This window comes from Phoxinus phoxinus (genome assembly GCF_949152265.1).
Source record: "Phoxinus phoxinus genome assembly, chromosome: 21".
NCBI lineage: Eukaryota > Metazoa > Chordata > Actinopteri > Cypriniformes > Leuciscidae > Phoxinus > Phoxinus phoxinus.
In genome coordinates, this window is record NC_136896.1 from 23059712 (window position 1) to 23085140 (window position 25429).

General features: G+C 37.4%; 1 protein-coding gene across 6 annotated transcripts in view; it reads left to right on the plus strand.

The window, feature by feature from the left end:
• Positions 1 to 25429, plus strand: part of plekha1b (pleckstrin homology domain containing, family A (phosphoinositide binding specific) member 1b) — a 65618-nt gene that overhangs the window by 26432 nt on the left and 13757 nt on the right. For all 6 annotated transcript variants that reach the window (XM_079595778.1, XM_079595782.1, XM_079595779.1 and 3 more), the window contains exons 2-8: positions 9348 to 9508; positions 13203 to 13259; positions 15551 to 15596; positions 17136 to 17233; positions 21037 to 21165; positions 21488 to 21625; positions 22135 to 22203. In XM_079595778.1, the coding sequence (XP_079451904.1) occupies positions 9368 to 9508; positions 13203 to 13259; positions 15551 to 15596; positions 17136 to 17233; positions 21037 to 21165; positions 21488 to 21625; positions 22135 to 22203 (678 nt within the window). In that variant the 5' untranslated portion in view covers positions 9348 to 9367. The remainder of the gene's footprint in view (positions 1 to 9347; positions 9509 to 13202; positions 13260 to 15550; positions 15597 to 17135; positions 17234 to 21036; positions 21166 to 21487; positions 21626 to 22134; positions 22204 to 25429) is intronic.

A 25429-nucleotide genomic window follows, 5' to 3' on the forward strand; every position in this document is an offset into this window, starting at 1 on the left:
TTGCTGTCGGCCATTTTGAATTATGTGCTAAAATGCTGTATTTTATGAACGCATGAACGTATCGTTACGAAACTCAGTATGGGTCATCAGTACAACGCCCTAAAGGTACTCAAAAATGTATGAGACAGCGCCACCTTTTGGTTAAAAGTTAAAATGAAATTTCCAAAAATGCTAATAACTTTTGTATAAATTTGCCTATAGTAATGACACTGATCTCAATAGATTCCTTGGGTTATGCTGAAAACATAGATACCAATTTTGCCATAGTCAGCCAAACTTCCTGTCCGCCATCTTTATTTTCTTTTAAAACCTACTTTTTCGAACTCCTCCTAGACCGAACGTCCGATTTTCACCAAAATCGGATCGTGTCATCTCCAGACCGTGCCGAGTAAAAGTTATGGATTTCGTGTCGATAGACAAAACCGTTTTCGTATACCGCAGTGGCAAAGTTGAGGCATGATGCCAAAATGACTATTCAGGCTTTATATCTGCAATGCCTTGACATATTGACACCAAACTTTGTATGTGTCATTGTCACTTCACTCTGACCACATCACATCAGTTTCGTAACTGCGCCACCTATTGGTCGAAAGTGATAATCATATTTTTATTTAATGTATCAACCATTGTGCCAAAATTCATCTTTAAATGTCTTCAATTGCTCCTTGCTGCAGTGGGTCTCACACTCCCAGCCACTTTGGCATGTGTTGTCGTCTTGCTTGCGCTTGGCCCCGGTGATTGCTGCTTGCAGCTATATTCTTTTTTTTCTTTTTCTTCCGACTGGGCGTCTATGGCAGCCTATAGAACCGTTTGCGGGAAACTTATACAAATTGGCACAGTGATAGAGGACAGCCTGAACTATCACCATAGCAAATTTGGAGTCTCCAACTCATTCCCTCTAGCGCCACCAACAGTCCAAAGTTTCACTCATGTCTATGCTGATAACTTTTGAACCGTAAGGGCTAGAATCAAAATTCTTTTTTCCTCTGATTCCTGAGCTCACGACGATTCGATTGCACCATATGACGTCATTTTCCGTCATAATAGTTTTCCCGCCATTTTGAATTTTCCAAAAAACCTACTTTTTCGAACTCCTCCTAGGCCGTTGCTCCGAATTTCACGAAAATTGAACCAGATCAACTCCAGACCATGACGACAAAAAGTTATGGAATTCAAGTTGATTCGAATTACCGTTCTCGAATACCGCGCAAATAAATTTTACGTAGCGCTTGCAAAAACAGACGTAAGGCCGTATCTCCACAACGCTTTATCGGATTCAGACCAAATTTGGTACATGTCATCACAAGCATGACCTGAGGCTACATGCTGCGTTTCGGCGCAGCGCCACCTACTGGTCCGGAGATATGAAGAATTTATATTTTTGCTTATAACTTCTGAACGGTTTGTCCAAAAATCACAAAAGTGGTCTCGTTAGATTCAGGGCGTCATGTTGAGTTGACTGATATCCAATTTTCCCATATCGGCCATTTTGGCTGTCGGCCATTTTGAATTATGTGCTAAAATGCTGTATTTTATGAACGCATGAACGTATCGTTACGAAACTCAGTATGGGTCATCAGTACAACGCCCTAAAGGTACTCAAAAATTTATGAGACAGCGCCACCTTTTGGTCAAAAGTTATAATGAAATTTCCAAAAATGCTAATAACTTTTGAATAAATTTGCCTATAGTAATGACACTGATCTCAATAGATTCCTTGGGTTATGCTGAAAACATAGATACCAATTTTGCCATAGTCAGCCAAACTTCCTGTCCGCCATCTTTATTTTCTTTTAAAACCTACTTTTTCGAACTCCTCCTAGACCGAACGTCCGATTTTCACCAAAATCGGATCGTGTCATCTCCAGACTGTGCCGAGTAAAAGTTATGGATTTCGTGTCGATAGACAAAACCGTTTTCGTATACCGCAGTGGCAAAGTTGAGGCATGATGCCAAAATGACTATTCAGGCTTTATATCTGCAATGCCTTGACATATTGACACCAAACTTTGTATGTGTCATTGTCACTTCACTCTGACCACATCACATCAGTTTCGTAACTGCGCCACCTATTGGTCGAAAGTGATAATCATATTTTTAGTTATTGTATGTGATTTTTCAACCATTTTGCCAAAATTCATCTTCAAATGTCTTTAATTGCTCCTTGCTGCAGTGGGTCTCACACTCCCAGCCACTTTGGCATGTCTTGTCGTCTTGCTTGCGCTTGGCCCCGGTGATTGCTGCTTGCAGCTATTTAGGGGCCAAGCACTGAAGGTGCGGGCACCTATTGTATCTGTTCCCGTTCTTATTAGGGGCCAAGCACTGAAGGTGCGGGCACCTATTGTATCTGTTCCCGTTCTTATTCTTCTTTTTCTTCTTTTTCTTCCGACTGGGCGTCTATGGCAGCCTATAGAACCGTTTGCGGGAAACTTATACAAATTGGCACAGTGATAGAAGACAGCCTGAACTATCACCTTAGCAAATTTGGAGTCTCCAACTCATTCCCTCTAGCGCCACCAGCTGTCCAAAGTTTCACTCATGTTTATGCTAATAACTTTTGAACCACAAGGGCTAGAAACAAAATTCTTTTTTCCTCTGATTCCTGAGCTCATGACGATTCGACTGCACCCTATGACGTCATTTTCCGTCATAATAGTTTTCCCGCCATTTTGAATTTTCCAAAAAAATTACTTTTTCGAACTCCTCCTAGGCCGTTGCTCCGAATTTCACGAAAAATGAACCAGATCATCTCCAGACCTTGACGACCAAAAGTTATGGAATTCAAGTTGATTCGAATTACCGTTCTCGAATACCGCGCAAATAAATTTTACATAGCGCTTGCGAAAACAGACGTAAGGCCGTATCTCCACAACGCTTTATCGGATTCAGACCAAATTTGGTACATGTCATCACAAGCATGACCTGAGGCTACATGCTGCGTTTCGGCGCAGCGCCACCTACTGGTCCAGAGATATGAAGAATTTATGTTTTTGCTTATAACTTCTGAACGGTTTATCCAAAAATCACAAAAGTGGTCTCGTTAGATTCAGGGCGTCGTGCTGAGTTGACTGATATCCAATTTTCCCATATCGGCCATTTTGGCTGTCGGCCATTTTGAATTATGTGCTAAAATGCTGTATTTTATGAACGCATGAACGTATCGTTACGAAACTCAGTATGAGTCATCAGTACAACTCCCTAAAGGTACTCAAAAATTTATGAGACAGCGCCACCTTTTGGTCAAAAGTTATAATGAAATTTCCAAAAATGCTAATAACTTTTGAATAAATTTGCCTATAGTAATGACACTGATCTCAATAGATTCCTTGGGTTATGCTGAAAACATAGATACCAATTTTGCCATAGTCAGCCAAACTTCCTGTCCGCCATCTTTATTTTCTTTTAAAACCTACTTTTTCGAACTCCTCCTAGACCGAACGTCCGATTTTCACCAAAATCGGATCGTGTCATCTCCAGACTGTGCCGAGTAAAAGTTATGGATTTCGTGTCGATAGACAAAACCGTTTTCGTATACCGCAGTGGCAAAGTTGAGGCATGATGCCAAAATGACTATTCAGGCTTTATATCTGCAATGCCTTGACATATTGACACCAAACTTTGTATGTGTCATTGTCACTTCACTCTGACCACATCACATCAGTTTCGTAACTGCGCCACCTATTGGTCGAAAGTGATAATCATATTTTTAGTTATTGTATGTGATTTTTCAACCATTTTGCCAAAATTCATCTTCAAATGTCTTTAATTGCTCCTTGCTGCAGTGGGTCTCACACTCCCAGCCACTTTGGCATGTCTTGTCGTCTTGCTTGCGCTTGGCCCCGGTGATTGCTGCTTGCAGCTATTTAGGGGCCAAGCACTGAAGGTGCGGGCACCTATTGTATCTGTTCCCGTTCTTATTAGGGGCCAAGCACTGAAGGTGCGGGCACCTATTGTATCTGTTCCCGTTCTTATTCTTCTTTTTCTTCTTTTTCTTCCGACTGGGCGTCTATGGCAGCCTATAGAACCGTTTGCGGGAAACTTATACAAATTGGCACAGTGATAGAAGACAGCCTGAACTATCACCTTAGCAAATTTGGAGTCTCCAACTCATTCCCTCTAGCGCCACCAGCTGTCCAAAGTTTCACTCATGTTTATGCTAATAACTTTTGAACCACAAGGGCTAGAAACAAAATTCTTTTTTCCTCTGATTCCTGAGCTCATGACGATTCGACTGCACCCTATGACGTCATTTTCCGTCATAATAGTTTTCCCGCCATTTTGAATTTTCCGAAAAAATTACTTTTTCGAACTCCTCCTAGGCCGTTGCTCCGAATTTCACGAAAAATGAACCAGATCATCTCCAGACCTTGACGACCAAAAGTTATGGAATTCAAGTTGATTCGAATTACCGTTCTCGAATACCGCGCAAATAAATTTTACATAGCGCTTGCGAAAACAGACGTAAGGCCGTATCTCCACAACGCTTTATCGGATTCAGACCAAATTTGGTACATGTCATCACAAGCATGACCTGAGGCTACATGCTGCGTTTCGGCGCAGCGCCACCTACTGGTCCAGAGATATGAAGAATTTATGTTTTTGCTTATAACTTCTGAACGGTTTATCCAAAAATCACAAAAGTGGTCTCGTTAGATTCAGGGCGTCGTGCTGAGTTGACTGATATCCAATTTTCCCATATCGGCCATTTTGGCTGTCGGCCATTTTGAATTATGTGCTAAAATGCTGTATTTTATGAACGCATGAACGTATCGTTACGAAACTCAGTATGAGTCATCAGTACAACTCCCTAAAGGTACTCAAAAATTTATGAGACAGCGCCACCTTTTGGTCAAAAGTTATAATGAAATTTCCAAAAATGCTAATAACTTTTGAATAAATTTGCCTATAGTAATGACACTGATCTCAATAGATTCCTTGGGTTATGCTGAAAACATAGATACCAATTTTGCCATAGTCAGCCAAACTTCCTGTCCGCCATCTTTATTTTCTTTTAAAACACACTTTTTCGAACTCCTCCTAGACCGAACGTCCGATTTTCACCAAAATCGGATCGTGTCATCTCCAGACCGTGCCGAGTGAAAGTTATGGATTTCGTGTCGATAGACAAAACCGTTTTCGTATACCGCAGTGGCAAAGTTGAGGCACAATGCCAAAATGACTATTCAGGCTTTATATCTGCAATGCCTTGACATATTGACACCAAACTTTGTATGTGTCATTGTCACTTCACTCTGACCACATCACATCAGTTTCGTAACTGCGCCACCTACTGGTCGAAAGTGATAATCATATTTTTAGTTATTGTATGTGATTTTTCAACCATTTTGCCAAAATTCATCTTCAAATGTCTTTAATTGCTCCTTGCTGCAGTTTGTCTCACACTTTCAGCCATGTAGGCATATCTCGTCGTCTGCTTTTGCGCTTGGCCCCGTAATGGCTGCTTGCAGCTATATTTAGGGGCCAAGCACTGAAGGTGCGGGCACCTATTGTATCTGTTCCGGTTCTTCTTCTTCTTCTTTTTCTTCCGACTGGGCGTCTATGGCAGCCCATAGAAGCGTATGCGGGAAAGTTGTTTTGGTTTGACATTCTGACAGAGGACATTCCCAACATCAAATACACCAATTTTGGTGTTTCTAACTCATTCCCTCTAGCGCCACCACCTGTCCAAAGTTTCAGAAATTGTATGCTAATAACTTTTGAACCGTAAGGCCTATCAACAAAATTCTTTTTTCCTCTGATTCCTGAGCTCACGACGATTCGATTGCACCCTATGACGTCATTTTCCGTCATAATAGTTTTCCCGCCATTTTGAATTTTCCAAAAAACCTACTTTTTCGAACTCCTCCTAGGCCGTTGCTCCGAATTTCACGAAAATTGAACCAGATCAACTCCAGACCATGACGACAAAAAGTTATGGAATTCAAGTTGATTCGAATTACCGTTCTCGAATACCGCGCAAATAAATTTTACGTAGCGCTTGCAAAAACAGACGTAAGGCCGTATCTCCACAACGCTTTATCGGATTCAGACCAAATTTGGTACATGTCATCACAAGCATGACCTGAGGCTACATGCTGCGTTTCGGCGCAGCGCCACCTACTGGTCCGGAGATATGAAGAATTTATATTTTTGCTTATAACTTCTGAACGGTTTGTCCAAAAATCACAAAAGTGGTCTCGTTAGATTCAGGGCTGAGTCGACTGATATCCAATTTTCCCATATCGGCCATTTTGGCTGTCGGCCATTTTGAATTATGTGCTAAAATGCTGTATTTTATGAACGCATGAACGTATCGTTACGAAACTCAGTATGGGTCATCAGTACAACGCCCTAAAAGTACTCAAAAATTTATGAGACAGCGCCACCTTTTGGTCAAAAGTTATAATGAAATTTCCAAAAATGCTAATAACTTTTGAATAAATTTGCCTATAGTAATGACACTGATCTCAATAGATTCCTTGGGTTATGCTGAAAACATAGATACCAATTTTGCCATAGTCAATCAAAGTTCCTGTCCGCCATCTTTATTTTCTTTTAAAACCTACTTTTTCGAACTCCTCCTAGACCGAACGTCCGATTTTCACCAAAATCGGATCGTGTCATCTCCAGACTGTGCCGAGTAAAAGTTATGGATTTCGTGTCGATAGACAAAACCGTTTTCGTATACCGCAGTGGCAAAGTTGAGGCATGATGCCAAAATGACTATTCAGGCTTTATATCTGCAATGCCTTGACATATTGACACCAAACTTTGTATGTGTCATTGTCACTTCACTCTGACCACATTACATCAGTTTCGTAACTGCGCCACCTATTGGTCGAAAGTGATAATCATATTTTTAGTTATTGTATGTGATTTTTCAACCATTTTGCCAAAATTCATCTTCAAATGTCTTTAATTGCTCCTTGCTGCAGTGGGTCTCACACTCCCAGCCACTTTGGCATGTCTTGTCGTCTTGCTTGCGCTTGGCCCCGGTGATTGCTGCTTGCAGCTATATTTCTTCTTCTTTTTTTTCTTTTTTTTCTTTTTTTTCTTCCGACTGGGCGTCTATGGCAGCCTATAGAACCGTTTGCGGGAAACTTATACAAATTGGCACAGTGATAGAGGACAGCCTGAACTATCACCATAGCAAATTTGGAGTCTCCAACTCATTCCCTCTAGCGCCACCAGCTGTCCAAAGTTTCACTCATGTTTATGCTAATAACTTTTGAACCACAAGGGCTAGAAACAAAATTCTTTTTTCCTCTGATTCCTGAGCTCACGACGATTCGACTGCAACCTATGACGTCATTTTCCGTCATAATAGTTTTCCCGCCATTTTGAATTTTCCGAAAAACCTACTTTTCCGAACTCCTCCTAGGCCGTTGCTCCGAATTTCACGAAAAATTAACCAGATCATCTCCAGACCTTGCCGACCAAAAGTTATGGAATTCAAGTTGATTCGAATTACCGTTCTCGAATACCGCGCAAATAAATTTTACGTAGCGCTTGCGAAAACAGACGTAAGGCAGTATCTCCACAACGCTTTATCGGATTCAGACCAAATTTGGTACATGTCGTCACAAGCATGACCTGAGGCTACATGCTGCGTTTCGGCGCAGCGCCACCTACTGGTCCGGAGATATGAAGAATTTATGTTTTTGCTTATAACTTCTGAACGGTTTGTCCAAAAATCACAAAAGTGGTCTCGTTAGATTCAGGGTGTCGTGTTAAGTTGACTGATATCCAATTTTCCCATATCGGCCATTTTGGCTGTCGGCCATTTTGAATTATGTGCTAAAATGCTGTATTTTATGAATGCATGAACGTATCGTTACGAAACTCAGTATGGGTCATCAGTACAACGCCCTAAAGGTACTCAAAAATGTATGAGACAGCGCCACCTTTTGGTCAAAAGTTATAATGAAATTTCCAAAAATGCTAATAACTTTTGAATAAATTTGCCTATAGTAATGACACTGATCTCAATAGATTCCTTGGGTTATGCTGAAAACATAGATACCAATTTTGCCATAGTCAGCCAAACTTCCTGTCCGCCATCTTTATTTTCTTTTTAAACCTACTTTTTCGAACTCCTCCTTGACCGACCGTCCGATTTTCACCAAAATCGGATCGTGTCATCTCTAGACCGTGCCGAGTAAAAGTTATGGATTTCGTGTCGATAGACGAAACCGTTTTCGTATACCGCAGTGGCAAAGTTGAGGCATGATGCCAAAATGACTATTCAGGCTTTATATCTGCAATGCCTTGACATATTGACACCAAACTTTGTATGTGTCATTGTCACTTCACTCTGACCACATCACATCAGTTTCGTAACTGCGCCACTTATTGGTTGAAAGTGATAATCACATTTTTAGTTAATGTATGTGGTTTTTCAACTATTTTGCCAAAATTCATTTTTAAATGTCTTCAATTGCTCTTTGCTGCAGTTGGTCTCAGACTCCCAGCCACTTTGGCATGTCTTGTCGTCTTGCTTGCGCTTGGCCCCGGTGATTGCTGCTTGCAGCTATATTTTTGATTGTGCTTGTTCTGAATTCTTCTTGCTCTTGTTCATGTTCTTCTTTTTCTTCTTCTTGGAATTCTATTGTGATGTACTGATTTTCTTCGTGTTCTTTTTCTTTTGTCTCTCAGTCCCTCACAGTCATATGTCTAGCTCACATCCTTTCTATTCTACAGTAAATTAAATGAAACAAAATATCCGTCAAAATCTCCATGCTGCTTTTGAGCTATTAGAGGCCGGCGGCTTGAGTGCTTACTGTATTACTGGTAAGTTTTACACTGTTAATGTATGGTATGGTAAAGAGGGATGGTGGTTTTACAGAGGTTATGCTTTTTGTAATTGTTTTTTTTCATCAAGGGGGATGCCACCCCCCACATCGAGCCCTGTCTGTTAAACACTGAAGTTATGTTCATTTAAATATCCGTATAACACATCAAACGGCAAAGGACTGATGCTTGCCAATACTGGACTGGTCTCACATTTTAAATATATACCCTGATGGGCATAACTTCTGCATTATGCTCAGAACAGTGCTGTTATGACATTTAGAGAGGCTGCAGGTAAATGGGAAATTACACTGTTCAAGTGTGCATTGCTTCTCAGCTTGGGTAATGTCATCAAGTCATTTGTATTCATACAGCTTCGTCTGAGAGGTTTTTCATCAGCACAGAGGTCTGAAATTAAATAGGTGTCACTTCCGTGGAGCATGACCAATGATGACATCATAGGAAATGCCAGACGCTTACACACCTCCACCTCTTTCTCTACCCTTCTCGTATTTTCATTTCCTTTTATAATCAGAATCTTTTTATTTGTGTTCCAGGGTAATGCTTAGTCTCAGAAATGCCGTACGTAGATCGTCAGAATCGGATCTGTGGCTTTCTAGACATCGAGGAAATGGAGAACAGCGGCAAGTTTTTACGACGCTACTTCATTCTGGACACGCTGAAGGGCAGCCTGATGTGGTACATGGATAATCCTCAGGTACCAACCCATCTTCATCTCATTCACTCTGTCAGTGCGTCGCTAAATGCAGTGGCTATTCATTCTACATCTAAAGGTCTTCCCTTGTATTACCACTTCTGTGGAATTTGTTATATGTCAAACATGTCACATGCCCCTCAGGGGCTAGTCTGTGGCCCAGTTGAGTTTCACATAATATTTGTGTTACGGATAATGTTGGGATTATGTTTATATATATATATTGGAATGGAATGATTTCTATAACATTTAGCTAGTTTTTGTACATTCTTTTGCCAATGTGGACAACAAATTCAGTGGTGTCAGAATTGGTGTGATTTTTAGTTGATCAAAAACACTGATTACTGTAACTAAATTATTTAACAGCTGTTACTTAATTAATGAGATGTACTTACTGAACCACAAGTTATTACATTCATCTTGTCCAATCCAAAATGTGAATGAATGGTGTTGGCAGAAAATGCAATGAGATCCTATCATCCGCGCATGCAAAGTTGGTTGAAGACATAACTGCAATAAAGTAACAGCCTTAACAATTACTGGTTTACATATATTATGGTTTGTACTTTATATTATTGGAAGCTTATCAGTATGACAGAATTTTCTGCTTCACCATGGGAAGTCAAACTAACTTTCTTAAATAGTTTATTTTCTACTCCTTAACAGTTAACATTGTGCACTTAATGAGTTTGGCTATGTCATCTCTTGGTATATGTGAAGGCCATTTTTTTCTAATATCAGCCATCATTGGAACAGAACACATTTTACACATTAAAAACTGATTGTTTGGTTAATAATTCAAGAAGGTCCAAAGCTCTTGATTCTAACTTACGAAAATGTACCATAGATCTTGTAATTGTTTAATTTGTTTAATTTAGGCTAAATTGTTTAGCATTTTTTTGTTACAATAAGGCTATAATTAAGGTTACATTGATGGCTCCACATCAGGCCAAATACTTTTTTTATTTGTTTATTGATCTATAGCATTTGTTTATTAAAAAATAGCAACCTACTCATTTAGAAACTATAGCTAACATGCCACAGTTGTAATATAAATATATAGTGAAAAATATATTTCATTAACATATTATAATTTATAAATTCTAAAAGTTAGTAAAAATGTACCACAATAAATACAATAAAATTTGATAAATTCTAGTATGGATGGTCATGAGTTGTTTAAAAAAATCTTTTTTAATTCATGTTAGTTCAAGATGATGTGTTCTACTCTGTGTTCAAGATTATGTGTTCTACTCTTTTCACCAGTCTTTTTAGTTTATGTGGTTGTTTTAGATCATGTTTGACTTTCTCTATAGCTTTTAAAAATTGTAAATTGTAAATAGAATTCAAATGGGTCGCACATTTCATCATCTGCGTCACAACAGCTCACCCAAATCTTGGAGTGCGCTGGTGAACACATGCACAGTTACGGTGATTTGCGCACCATGAATGCACAATTAAATAAACCAGGGCTTCTGGATCAATTTTTGAGATTTTCAGTATGCATTGCAATTCTCTCTCCAATCGATTCTGAGCTTATATTTTAACAGCAGATAGCGCTGTGTGCTTTAGAAACAGCCGTACTCTGCTTGCTTCCAATTCCTTACACGCACTGCTTGAATCTTTCATAAAATAACTTTCATAAAGTTCGAAAAAGTTGAAGTAAATTACAAGGGCTTCGCAGTGGGGTATTTACGCATCTACTTCTATTATATATCTAATAGAATCTATTGGAGAGAGAATCGCGATGCATACCGAAAATCTCTGAATCGATCAACGAATCGCAATGCATCGATGTATCCTCCCAGCCCTAGCTTCAGTCATATTGCACTCATAATTGTTCCGTTCAGTTCGGATAGGAACTTGGCACGTATAAAATCTCTAAACTCGCAATGTACTTATACAATAGCCTAATTCTATATGCTTCTATTAACCATAAATATTTGGGGGTTACCTAACCCCTTTCCCGCTGTAAACTACGCCCCTGGATAGACATACTGTACACAATAGTTCTGCAATAAGACGATGTGTCATCTTAGCCACAGTTGACCTTTTTCAGCTATATAGTTATAATCTTGTTATCCAAAACATTTGTGTGATACTAACATTTCCTCTCCTACACACCTTGGTATTTTTAGTTTCTGAGCAGTTTGTGAACCGTTAGTACAGATATTGACTTTTTTTTACACTGAAACGTTGCTGTGGTGGCTGTGTAAAAGTTTCACTTCCCATGAGCTTGTAGGTGAAGGATATGAGCGTTGTGGACTTTATAATCTCATGAAGTGCTTGCATTGATCTGTCTTGTCTCTGCCTCCAGTTCAAACCACTTAAACCATTAAGGTTGAGCACCGTTACAGTATGTGTATGTGCATGTATTTGCATCTGTGTGGGCCACCTTTTATGAGGGTGTCTTTGTCTTAGATTCCAGACTTGCAAACTAAATTGTTCCTGACTGTCTTCAGTAAGTTACATGGCAGGAACCTACACAGATAGTGATAGCCAAGAGTTTGTGATTCACTATTGTAAAAACATGAAAACTTTGTGATGTGAAAAATGAAGAACTGTGATCTTCAATGTCATGTTGAAGTTTGAACAATGTTGTACAAAAAATGCATTCCCTGAGCAGGAGAGGGTAATGTCAATGATATTTTAGGTCAGTTTTCGCACATACTGCAAAACTTTTTTTCTTGTGGGGTTTAAGGACGGATATACATTTTCTCTGAAATGTCTCTTAACCTCTGAAATTTGAAGACTGATAAACCGAAAGACACTCTAAAACACTGCATATATTTCATGTTTTGGTAACACTTTACAATAAGGTTCCATTTGTTAACATAAGTAAACTTCATTAGTTAACATGAACTAACAATGAAAATACTTCTGAAGCATTTATTAATTGAATACGTTATTAATTATTAATACGCTATTATGTATATACACATATAATGTTATTTAATGGACCTGAGCTAACATGAACCAATGAACAGCTGTAAATAAATAAATATTTATTTATTTATTTATTTATAGCTGTTAATAAATAAATATTTATTAACTAATGTTTACAATGATTATTAAATGCTGCAACAAATGTGTCGTTCATACGACGTTACTTCATCACGACGTGAAGTTATTTGTAAAGTGCTACTTGTGATTTTTAAGATAATGAATGAAGGTTTGGTAGCATCATTCTACAGACATTTTCACTCTTGTTTAATAGGGTTGGATCAGAGTGAAAGCTTGATGTTTTCAGTGTCTTAATGTCCTTTAGCTTCGAGTAAAAGAGAACTGATAGAGTTCTCTAAGAAAGAGCCCATGTCAGGACCTGTCTTATTTTTATTCTTGATATTCTTTCTTTGTTTCTTTTAATGGATTCTCTTTTTTCTGCCGGCTGCTGCAGGTTCTGTACCAATCACTTTATCTAAGACTCAGTCAGTAGCCCCAGCCAGCATCTTTTATTGATGCCACGTCTGACTTTGAATAATTTACCTCACTGCATCTGTAGATGTGTGCTAAAACTTTCATAGACCCCTGTGCAATTCTACAACTTTGGAGAAAACCGTACACTCGCCGCGAATGTATTCTGTCCACGTTTGTTTTCAGATACTGCTCAAAACAAACTTCTCACATCAAGTCAGTGTGTATCATTTTATAGTTATAATTTCAAAGTTTTAATGACTTCAACCCTCTCTCTCTACAGAATCTTCCAGAAGGAACATCCAACGTCGGCTCCCTAAAACTAACATATATATCCAAGGTTTGTCATTTCTGACTAATGCTGACAAAATTCAATATTCACGAATGATACTTTAAATTGTGCAGAAAAGGTTTGCCATGACTGTTCTACATGTTCAGATTCACCATTTTCTCCTGGGGTTACAGAGATAAAATGAGTCATAATGGCTGGCCATGTAATCCGATCTAAAAGACTGTCTCAAAATAAGCTTGTTTCACCACAACACTGCCAACAGTTTTCATTCAGAAAAAATACGTCATTCATAACACACTGACCTTAAACAAACTAACAACAGAGAACATACATAAATCATGAACTTTTATTTTTTAAAGTTTGTATGATTATTTTCACATAAATATGAATTATATGATAAGTATAAGATCTTTTCATTTTACTGACTGCATTACAACATAAAAAATGAATGAAAAATGCAGCAATTTGTTATATATATATATATATCTTTACATAAAGTAATTTACATGCAAAAAATAAAAAGTTGAAACAATAACAACAAAATCCTGAAGCTTTCTGTGTGCGCACTTTTGCAGTGTGCCAATCAGCATGAGCATTTTCTTTAGGATATATTGCAATTATAACTCTTTTTAACATCAAGCACATCCCACTCTTTATATTCTCATTCATGCATTTCATCACTCTAAAGTGTCAATAGTGCTATATATTTACCGTACATACCGCGATATGCACCATATATCAAAATCTCTAACGTTAGACATTTTGTACCGTGGTAACGATATATATATCGTCACACCGCCCAGCCCTGCTGCTAAGATAAGCAATGTGAAGTCTTTATTTTGTCATTCGTAAAAAGCAATAAACTGTCATAAACAGCTCTTATCTGTATGATGTGCCATTTTCCCACACCCAATTTTTTTTTAAATCTATTCTATTATTCAACAATAATAATCATTATTACTATAATAAGAGCCATAATCTACAATAATGATTACTGTAATAGTATTGCACCCCTACCTTGTAATAAATTGTTATTTTTTATCATTTATATACATTATAATCAGTTCAGTTCATTTATTTATAAAGCACATTTAAAAACAGTCACAAGGCTGACCAAAGTAACCTGACCCTGACCTGTAATGCTCCTGAATCATAATCATACACTCGTTGGCCAGAGGAGAACTGGCCCCCGACTGAGCCTGGGTTCTCCCAAGTTTTTTTTTCTCCATTCTGTCACCTGATGGAGTTTTGGTTCCTTGCCGCTGTTGCCTTACCTTCTGGCTTGCTTAGTTGGGGACATTTAATATTCAACAATATTATAGATCTGCCTTAAAGGTGGACGATGATGAAATTGTTTTTTGTATTATTTTCATGTTATCACTGTGAAGCTGCTTTGATACAATCTGTATTGTAAAAAGCGCTATATAAATAAAGGTGACTTGACTTGACAAAGTGCTGTACAAGCATAAGCTAAAAATCAAGGGGAAAACAGCTAAGAAACTACATGTACAGATTTAAAACAGAAAACAATGAAGTCAAATAGACAAAATCAAAATTAAAACATACAGAGTAGTGGCATTAACAAGTATTAAAAGCTAAGGAAAACAAATGGGTTTTCACCAGAGATGTAAAAATTGATAGAGAAGGAGCTACTCTAAGTTGTGCCGGCAAGCTGTTCCACAATCTAGGCCCTACCACCGAAAAGGCTCTGTCTCTACATTTAAGCCTAGTATAAGGAACCGTAACAGTGAGTATAAATAGATTACTAGATCTTAGTTCACGGGACGGACTATAGGAATGTAGAAGTTCAGACAGGTAACTTGGAGCAAGATGAAGCAGAAATTTGTACACGAATAGGAGAATTTTATAGTCAATCCTAAATTTGACTGGTAGCCAATGGAGAGCTCGCAGGATGGCATACATAATGCTGTTTGCATTATACAACATTATGTAATTAAAAAAAAAAAATACATGTATGCCACCTTAGTGCAACATTAAGCAGTGAATAAACATGCCGTGTCAGATGCAGCTTCTGTTTCACATTTGCAGTGTTAAGATGACTTTTTTGTTGTTGATAAAGTTGTATTGGTCTCATATTGGTCATTTACTAAGGTGTTTATAAAAATTGCCCTACAAAGATAAAATAAATAAATAAAGAATTACTGGCAAATATTTTACCTTAATGAAAAATGAATTTCCGACCCTGATGTACATGTACAAACAGATTTCTCATTTTGCGGCATAATGTTTTTATAGTGGAGAATGATTTAGTGCACCTTTAAATATGTGTGTGTGCATGTGTACAGTGTTATCAATCTGCTCTTATTTCTTCATTAAAGGTTAGCGATGCCACCAAGTTGCGTCCAAAGGCGGAGTTCTGCTTCGGTAAGCAAGCGATTCTCTCTCCATGTTTCTCAGAGGATGCAGTGTGCTGAAGGAAGGGTGACCAAAGGGCATGTTAGACCATGACCCCTGACCCCAGCTATTGTTTCTGAGATCAGAGCCAGAGACAATCACACACATTAGGTTTTGGGACTTCTCGTTGGAGTTAGACTACAGGCCACTGTCAAGAGTGTTTGAGACATCATATGTGTGCGAGCAGCATAATACAGATACTAAACGTAGTCACATATTGAGTGTCCTAGTGTGAAGTGTGTAATATTAGGAGCTGTTGTTTTTCAATGTAAACGTGCTTTAGAAAAATGGATTTGGCCGTTGCTCTTTTTTTCCTTCTTCTTCTTAAAGCGCAGTGCTTATGTTTAATAAAAAAATTAAAAACGTTTAACTTCTTTTTTTCTTTTTTTTTCATTCCATTGACCTGCGTCTCAATGCAAAAGCGCATTCTGTGTGAATAGGACCTTATTTTTCGACCATCCTGAAATGAATTAATGGAAATGAATAATTTTTCATTCTGTAATGTTAACTATGTCTCACTTCACCTACTAGTGTTCTTCACTTGTCATGGGCAAGTCCATACTTTTATTGTTATGTAGTAAGACAGTATGCCAGTATTATGGCATGCTATTATGTTGGGAAGTTGAGTCTTGATATGACAGGTGATTTAATTAGTTTTTTTGCACATAAAAAAAAACTAAAAAGTCTTATGTTAAGTTTTATGTGTGCTGGGTCCACACCTCTGCAGTACCTGGCTGTGTTTAACACCACATTTTAGTTTTAGTTATTTTGGTACATCAAGTTTAACTAAATAAATATGAGAAATGTTGCCTTGGCAAATAGCTTAAATAAAATTGTAGTGCTGGGCAACGATTAATCACGATTAATCACATCCAAAATAAAAGTTTGTGTTTGTATAATATCTGTGTACTGAGTATAATTATTTTGTATATATAAATACACACATGAATATATATATTTAAAAACATTTTATATGTATATATAATTTTTTTATATAATAAATAAATAAATTATATATATATACAGGCACAGCATTTACATGTAAATATTTATTAAATGTATACATGCATTTGTATGTATTTATATATACAAAATGATTATACACAGGACACACACATATATTATGTGTAAACATACTTTTATTTTGGATGCGATTAATCGTTGCCCAGCACTAAAAATAAAACAAAAACTCAATTTAAGCGTAAGTTTATTTTATTTCTAGTAAAAAATTGTTTTATTGGTTTAGTTTTAGTTAACTACTAACCCTGGTGTGCAAGTTTGTTAAACAGCATTCACATCATCTGAAATTAACCAACTTTTGAAGTCAAACAAACCCAGGTGCGCTCTAAAAGTCCTTGTGTGACAGCACCAATTCAGGCCTAGAAATGCGCACTAAAAAGGGGAAGAGACTGTTTGGCTGACATGTTGCCAAATCCATTATGGCACAATAATGTAATTATATCAACACCTCCAGATTGTTTAAATATAAATCTGTGTGTCTTCCCACAGTTATCAATGCTGGAATGAGGAAGTTTTACTTGCAGGCGAATGACAAGCAGGATTTAGTGGAGTGGGTCAGCGCACTCAACAACGCCACCAAAATCACAGTGAGTCTTACTAACCAGGTTTAGTTTCCCATACAATGACTTAACTCACTGCATAACCACCATAGTATGATGCATCACTAACTAGAAAACATCGAGTCAACCAGGGGCGGTTTCTTCATTAGGGCGATTGGGCAACGCACCACCAAAGTGTGAAAGGGACTTTTTCAATCACATTCGCATTCAACCGCAGAGTTACGCTAGCAGTCACTGTTCTGCCTCTGGATAAAGTCCAATCAGCGTCAAGTCACGTTCTGTGGAGTACCGCCTCTTTTTGGGCGATTTCACTCTGGCCGAGAATCGCCCTGAGTGTTCCCATAGACTTCCATACAAAAAATTTTTTTTCCCGAACTGCAGACACTCCAATGCATTCTCTATGGGTTCCGGGAGGGCTCGCACTAACGTGTTTTCATCATCGTACGTAAGCTTCACTTGTGCAGCGATTGGCGGAAACAAATATACCTCTATTAATAATGATGTGACATCCAATAATTTCCTCAGTGCATAACTTACATTCCACGGACATGTTCTCCATCTGTAAATGTTAGAAAGTTAAGCAAATATTTCCATTTTGCTGTCAAGACTGGAGGAGCTTCTGCAGGCTAAACTTCCGTGAACAAGCGCCGCCGAACAGACGGAGCACAATAGTTCTGACATTAGCACATTAAAAATATGCATTAACACTAAATTATAAATATATTTTGCTAAAATATTTGTTGAATATTTGTTGTTGTTGGTGAACATAAATGTGCTAAAGAATTTCAAACCTACAAGTGTAATTTTATGATATCAGTTTTGTTTGTATTTATTTTCATATCAAGTTTAGTAAATTTAACTACTTCTTTAAAAAGCATTATTTAGTTTTTAGATTGTAATGTTGCAATGTTAGAATGTTATGCGACTCCTTTTTTGGATAGACTGCCAGGTAGATAGGGCCCTATCTTGCACTGTTGTGGTATTTATGCAAATTAGCACATCTTTAATTAGATTATGCACTGTTTGTCCATGTTAACAAACAATTTAAAAAAAACTTGTAATACTTTTTTTGTTTGTCTTGATACAAGTAATTAACTTCATTTTAAATTTTTATTTTCATGGTGATATCTAAAGGTTACATTTTTTTACCCTATTCATGTGACAAAAATAATGAATAGGCGTATGAATAGGATATATTTGGGTCTTTTTCTGAACTTTCCCCTAATGGGATTCTTCGGGGCTTTTTTTTCCCTTAGTCATGACATATGGAGGATACAAAATCAGTTGAGTTTGATTCTGTTGCAATTTGTTCACCCTTTTTTCCTAAAACGTCTGGACTAAATACGCTTGTAATCGGACTGCACAGGCGGAATAAAGATGTTATATGTAACCACGTCAGTGAGAATGAATTGGCTAAATCTGATTAATTCGGATTGTAAGGGAGGGTTATACCTTTTATAATCCATTCGATAGGACATGATTGGATTGAAAACCAAAACATGAAAGTTCTGCACATGTGACATGACGACGGTCAGAACAAGCTGTTGTTGTTAAATATAGTCAATATAGTCGTGTCATTCTAAAATTCTCATTCAACTTATTTTCTGTGAAATGTCGTCCCAGCAGTCGTTTGCTTCAGACTGTCGTCCACAGACGTCTTGTTTTGCCCGCAGGAAGGGGCATTTATACTGCTTAATAAATATAAGCAGCACGGCGCAAAGCTTCCTGAAATAGATAAATATTACGTCTGTGTTTTTATTTTTATTTTTTTTAACAAAGACAATTTTCCTGCTTTTTATTTTCCTGCTTTTACAAAATATTTAATTAATTTTGGTGTATTGCCAGGCATCCAGATTTTCTGCAAAGTCAATATTGGCTTAATCATTTTATTAGGACATTTATGATGCATAGACAATGTCAAATCACAATTATATGCTGCTAATTACATTGTTTTGAATGTTAATGGCTGTGTATGGTGCATATTTTTGCCACTGAATGCTAAGTTGTTAAGACGATTACAACTGACAGTTTGTTTTGGGTCAGAGTGTGTAGTGCCAGCATGTGTAGTGATGTTGTATTGATCAGTGTAGTGTTTTTAGCCTGAAGGCAGTGAGCGATGAACTGCCATCCCCACAGATGCTGCTTTAGTGTCAGTCGAACTTTACTAGCAGGCGGTTTATCACTGTGTCTGCTGGCCCAGGTCAAATTATTTATTTATTCTGAGAGGGAAAACATCTTCAGTATTTTTATTCCAATATTATAACATAAAAAGCATTACAAACTTTGCTATATACTTTTAATTTATTCTTCATTGCAAAACTGAATTTTCAGCAGCCATTGCCAAAGTATTCAGTTAAATGATCCCTCAGAAACTATTCTAATATGCTTATTTGGTGCTCAAGAAACTTTTATTATTATTGTTATCAATTTTGAAAACCGTTGTGCTACTTAATATTTTTGTGGACACCTTGATACATTTCGGGTTTATTTTTTATTAGAAATGTTAAAAGAACAGCTTTATTTTAATATTTTTTTTGCAACATTATAAATGTCTGAACTATCACTTTTGCTCAAATTAATGTGTCCTTGCTGAATATAAGGACCCCAAAAAAGAAAAAGAACAAAAAGAACAACCCTGACTTTGAAAGTGTGTGTAGCACCTACAGCTCTGCAGATTCATCTGAAGAATCTCATCATTAGAAACATTCAATTCAATTCAATTCAAGTTTATTTGTATAGCGCTTTTCACAATACATATTGTTTCAAAGCAGCTTTACAGAAATGCATTTCAAAAATATACATACAAAAATACAGTTAGTTAATCATAAAATTTAGGGCATAACATATCGCCGGCGTTGGGTCGTCTCTTCACAGGCGTCGAGTCGTCTCATCACAGGCGTTGGGGCATCTGAAGTCTCCATGAGAGGCTGGATACATAACTGGAGCTGACGAACTCTATTTGAGTTATAGGGACAGGCGTCCCGAGATAACAACAAAAAAGGCAGATGGGAAATAATTAGCGTAGCTGCTGTTCATAATATGAATGCATTTGATCTGATTTATCTGTAGTATAAAAGGTATGAGATGCATCATGTGAATGCTTGGCTAAAGAGATGCGTCTTTAATCTAGTTTTAAACTGGGAGAGCGAGTCTGAGCCTCGGACAATATCAGGAAGGCTATTCCAGAGTTTAGGAGCTAGATGTGAAAACGCCCTCCCTCCTTTAGTGGACTTAGTTATCCTAGGTACGACCAGAAGCCTCGAATTTAGCGATCTTAAAGAGCGCGATGGAATATATGGCGATAGAAGATCTCTTAAATACACAGGAGCTAAACCATTTAGGGCTTTATAAGTCAGTAACAATACTTTGTAATTGATACGAAACTTAATAGGTAACATGTAACTGAAGTTTATTTTCATAAGCTCCCTGGTGATTTCAGTTAAATTTAATCAATTTGAGCGACACATGTCAGTATAGATTGTTTTGTGAATCTGTAATTTACAAAGAAGCTGTTATTGAAGGATTGAACAGTTGGTCATAAGACAATAATAAAATACAGCAGAAGCAAATATATTATATATAAATCTCTTGGGTTTGTCTTGTTTTTCTCTTTGATTTTCCCATAATATGTGAAGTCAGCTCAGGATCCGGTATTTTTGAGCACATTTTGGGCAGCATCCAGGATATAAATTATACATGGATTCCAAATGGAACGGTTTGACCCGGAATTGATTGTCCTTGTCTATGCTTTGGGAATTAAAAATACTCTCAAATACTTGTATATAGAATGTGGTTTTTCACACAGGTTTGTTTCCTCGTTTCTTCTCCAGGTGCCGAAGTCAGGCGAGCAAGTGGCTCATAATACAGCAGAAGCGTGTGTGGACACGTCGGGCACCACAAAACAAGTGTCCTACAAGACCGAGATCATCGCAGGAGTGCCCATCATCACCACCACACAGGTCACACTGCAGCCGATACATAGTTCATACCAGTGTAAAACTCAAACTATTAAAACATTATGTTAATTGAAATAAAATAAAATGTAAAATTGAAAAACTTCAACTAAACTAAACTTCCTTGGCAATAAACTGAAATAAGTTGAAGTTGAAGCACTAAAACTTAAAATAAATTAAACCTAAAAAACGAATAAATTGACAAAAACACATACAATTACTAAAAACTCAAATAAAGACCAAAATAACACTGGGTTATACTAATGAAATGCATTTAAATAAAAAAAAAAAATGAATGTGTTAAATGTTGCATTGCATTTGTTTTCAGGAACAGGGTGAAGATCAGAACGGTGCAGACAGGAGCGGGCTGAGGAAACCTCATGGTCCGCTGCCGTATTACCTGAGCCGGAGTAACCAGGACCAGTCGGTCATAAAAGCCGGATTTTGTGTCAAGCAGGGAGCTGTGGTAAGTAAGAAGTGCAGAATGCATGAAACGATAATGTGCCGTTAAATCTGTAAAAGCCTGACATAATTAATAGTTTATTGAATATTTAGATAAAATAAAAAAATGTATACAAAAAAGTTGAGGTGTTTTTTTGATGAGTAACATGTTTGATACATCAGGCTTTTAAAGGTGCGTTCACATTAGTGAAATTTAGGTGAAATGTCACAGGGGAAAAAATAACCAGGTTGTATAGTAGGTAGCATAGCAATGTATAAAGCACAGTTCACACCAAAGTCACCTTCAGATCAAGCAGCTTTTTGGCACAGGACCAACTCAAACATAAACAATGTCTATGTGGGGAATGTTTTCGCCCCCACGCAAAAAAAAACCTCCTGATTGTGTGGATTCTTATTAAACCGACCAAAACATTTTAGTGTCCAACATGAACATCTGTCATGTCAAATGCATAATCATACTGCCTACATGCCTTTAAATTCTGCGAACTGAGGTGTTTTTTTGTCTCTCTGTAGATGAAAAACTGGAAGAGAAGATACTTCATGCTGGATGACAATGCACTCAGCTACTTTAAATCAGAAATGGTCAGTCTCTCCCTCTCTTTCTACCTCCTCCTCCATGTCTCCAGAGTCCTGCGTCTTTGAATGCTGCTAGAACCCATTGACCTGTTTGACTCTTTGTTTTCATTGTGTTTTGCACCTGTGCGTCCATGAGCCCGTCTGTAAGCTCCCATCTGATAAGTGAAAGTCCGGCCTGTGTATTGTTCATGCCATCTGATCCTGTGTCCAATCTCATTTCAGCAATGAAGCATATTTACATATGTGCCCCCAGAATTAGACCAGTGACTCATGTGGGAGTGAAAGCATGTGTCTAATGTGTGTGTTTGTGTGTGCGCACGTGCTTGGGTGGTTGCTTGAACTTGCTCACCGTGTTATGAATTCCTCTTGCTGTGTATTAACAGTCAGTCTGTGTCTAAACATGTCTGCATCAGTGGCGATTGCTTTAGGAATACACAGGAAGCACATTTCCTTTTTAAATTTTGATAATTTTGATAAACTTATAATTATATTTAGAAACAAAAATAAGTTTGTTTTATTAAAAAATATTCTGACGCATTTTATATATATATACAGTTGCAATCAAAATGATTCAACCCCCATTGCAAATAAGGTTTATTGGCCAAAATAAACAAATCAAACACAATTAATAGAAATAGCTCAACACAACAAATGTTTCTAGTGGTTTACCATAATTTAACTGAAAATGCAACTTTTAATGACTTCTGCAGTCTCAAAATTATTCAACCCCTTCATGGCTAGCATCTTTAGTACTTAGTAGAACACCCCTTTGCTGTTATGACCTGCTGTACACGAGACCTATAACCAGACACCAGCTTCTGGCAGCTGTTCTGAGGAATCTTAACCCATTCCTCATGAGCAATGGCCTCCAGTTCAGTAATATTCTTGGGTTTGCGTGCTGCAAACGCCGCCTTCAAATCCCACCTGAGATTTTCTGTGGGGTTTAAGTCAGGTGACTGTGATGGCCACTGTAGAATCTACCAGGACTTCTTCTAGAAACCAAGCCTTGGTGGAATTTGAGGTATGCTTGGGATCATTGTCCTGTTGGAAGGGCCAATCACGCCCAAGCTCACTGGCGGCATGACGTTTTCTCCCAGGATTTCCTGATACTTCAATAAATCCATCTTGCCTTCCACACGCTGCAGGTTTCCAGTGCCAGAGGATGCAAAGCAGCCCCAGAGCATCACCGAGACCCAACAAAATTGAACAAAATTCCTAACCTTGACACTCTATTAGCAAAGTAGTTCACTCCGACTCGCCCAGAAAAAGCACACATTATATAAAATAAAATAAAAACATGGTCGAGTCGAGCACAGACCAGCGGGCAAGGTCAGGATTTTCATTAAATAATACATACATTTCCAGTTTGTTTTTCACCAAACCCTATCATACACCCCCAGAACACATGTAATATATTACACGCTGCATTGGATAATTATGTGATACTTGTGAATCTTTTTTTTTTGAAAAGCTTTATGCTGGTCACTATTCACTGCCATTATGTGGACGAGCGCGTTTAGGACATTTTTTATTTTATTTTTAATTCTCCTTTTGTGGTCTGAAAAAGAAAGAACGTAATACTGCAACTACACCAGGGTGAGTAAATGATGAATTCATTTTCATTTTAGAGTGAAGTTCAGTGAGCTATTGTAATTTTGAAAGGTTACTGCCAATTCCAACCCTGGGTTTTGAAGCCCTGCTTTAAACATTGTGAATGACTTGCCCTACGGGTAAAGTGTTGGGGAGTGCGGATGGGTGGACAGTTGTTTGGCACATGACATACGTTTCCTCTTACAAAAAAAGCAACTTCTGTGTCTTCTTGCCTGATGAGGGAGCCATAATTGGCTCACTTTTCGGCTGTAGTGGTTTAAAATTCTGGTAAACGGTTATACATTGTTTTGACTGAGGGGGCAGAACAATGGAGAGTCGTTCCACTGTTCAAACACACAACTTCCTGTTGAAAGTTTTTGACAAACATTATTTCCCACAGATTTATAGTAGCCTAATTATTTTTATTCCCATGAAGTTAAGAATAGCAGAGACTGATCTTCTGCCTCTGACAGTGAAAACTATATTAGGCCTACATTTTTTTTTTATGCTGACAAAATGTTCACATTTTAACATAAACAAACTAATAAGCTTAGTGTGTGATATATTTGTCAGTCATACATAAATAACACAGGTGCGTTTTCTGTTATAGTTCTAATAAACTGAATGTGTTTTAAATTTATAATAACCAGGGTTATATATGTATCAACATATGTAAATCCATTTGACCTTGTTCCACAGCTAGCCATATTTTAACCATGTCCATGCTTTTTATGAATATATTAATATTTTTTTCACATTGAACATGTTTCATTTGAGTAATTTGAATAAATTATTTTTTAAAATATTATTTAAATAAAATCAAAAATATACCATGATTATTCTTTTTTTGAGTGCATCTTACCTGTTTGGAACCTGTTTCATGACTGACAAACAAAAAAATGTGGAAATTGTATACGCAATTCAAATACATAAATCTTAAATTTAGGTCTAAATATTTTTTTGTGTTCTTAGATAGTTCTGACCCTAAATTATGATAAGATGAGCCATGTTCATATACAGTACACATACATATGATCACACAACAGTCCATGTGTAAATAATGCAAAGCATTGTACAAATACAAAGCATAATGCAAAGCATTATACAAATACAATATGATACTGTACAAATATATCTAACATGCTATAAATAATATAGCAATATATGTACTACCTGATAGGTTTCATATTTAATCCAAAATACAATTCTTGACCTATGTTCAAATGTGAAACTGTCAGAAATCATACTGTGTGTGTGTGCGTGTGTGGTTTATGAGTACACAAATGTGTATAATGGCATGGTATTACTATATAAACATGGTGTATGAGGACACTTCCTGTGTCCTCGTAAACCAAATGAGTTGAAAAGCAGACTAAAACAGTGTTTTGTTTTTATTTAAAAAATACAGAAAGTTATTTTGTGATGGGTAGGTTTCAGGGTTAGTGTAGGCGGAGAGAATATACAGTTTGTACAGTATAAAAACCATTACGCCTATGGAGAGTCCCCGTAAACCACAAATTCAAGTGTGTGTGTGTGTGTGTGTGTGTGTGTGTGAGGAGCGCAGGCATATTGTAGGCAGGAATGAGGCTTGGTCAAAGGCTAAATCATACAGTATATGTCAATAAAGTCTATTTCAGGGCTG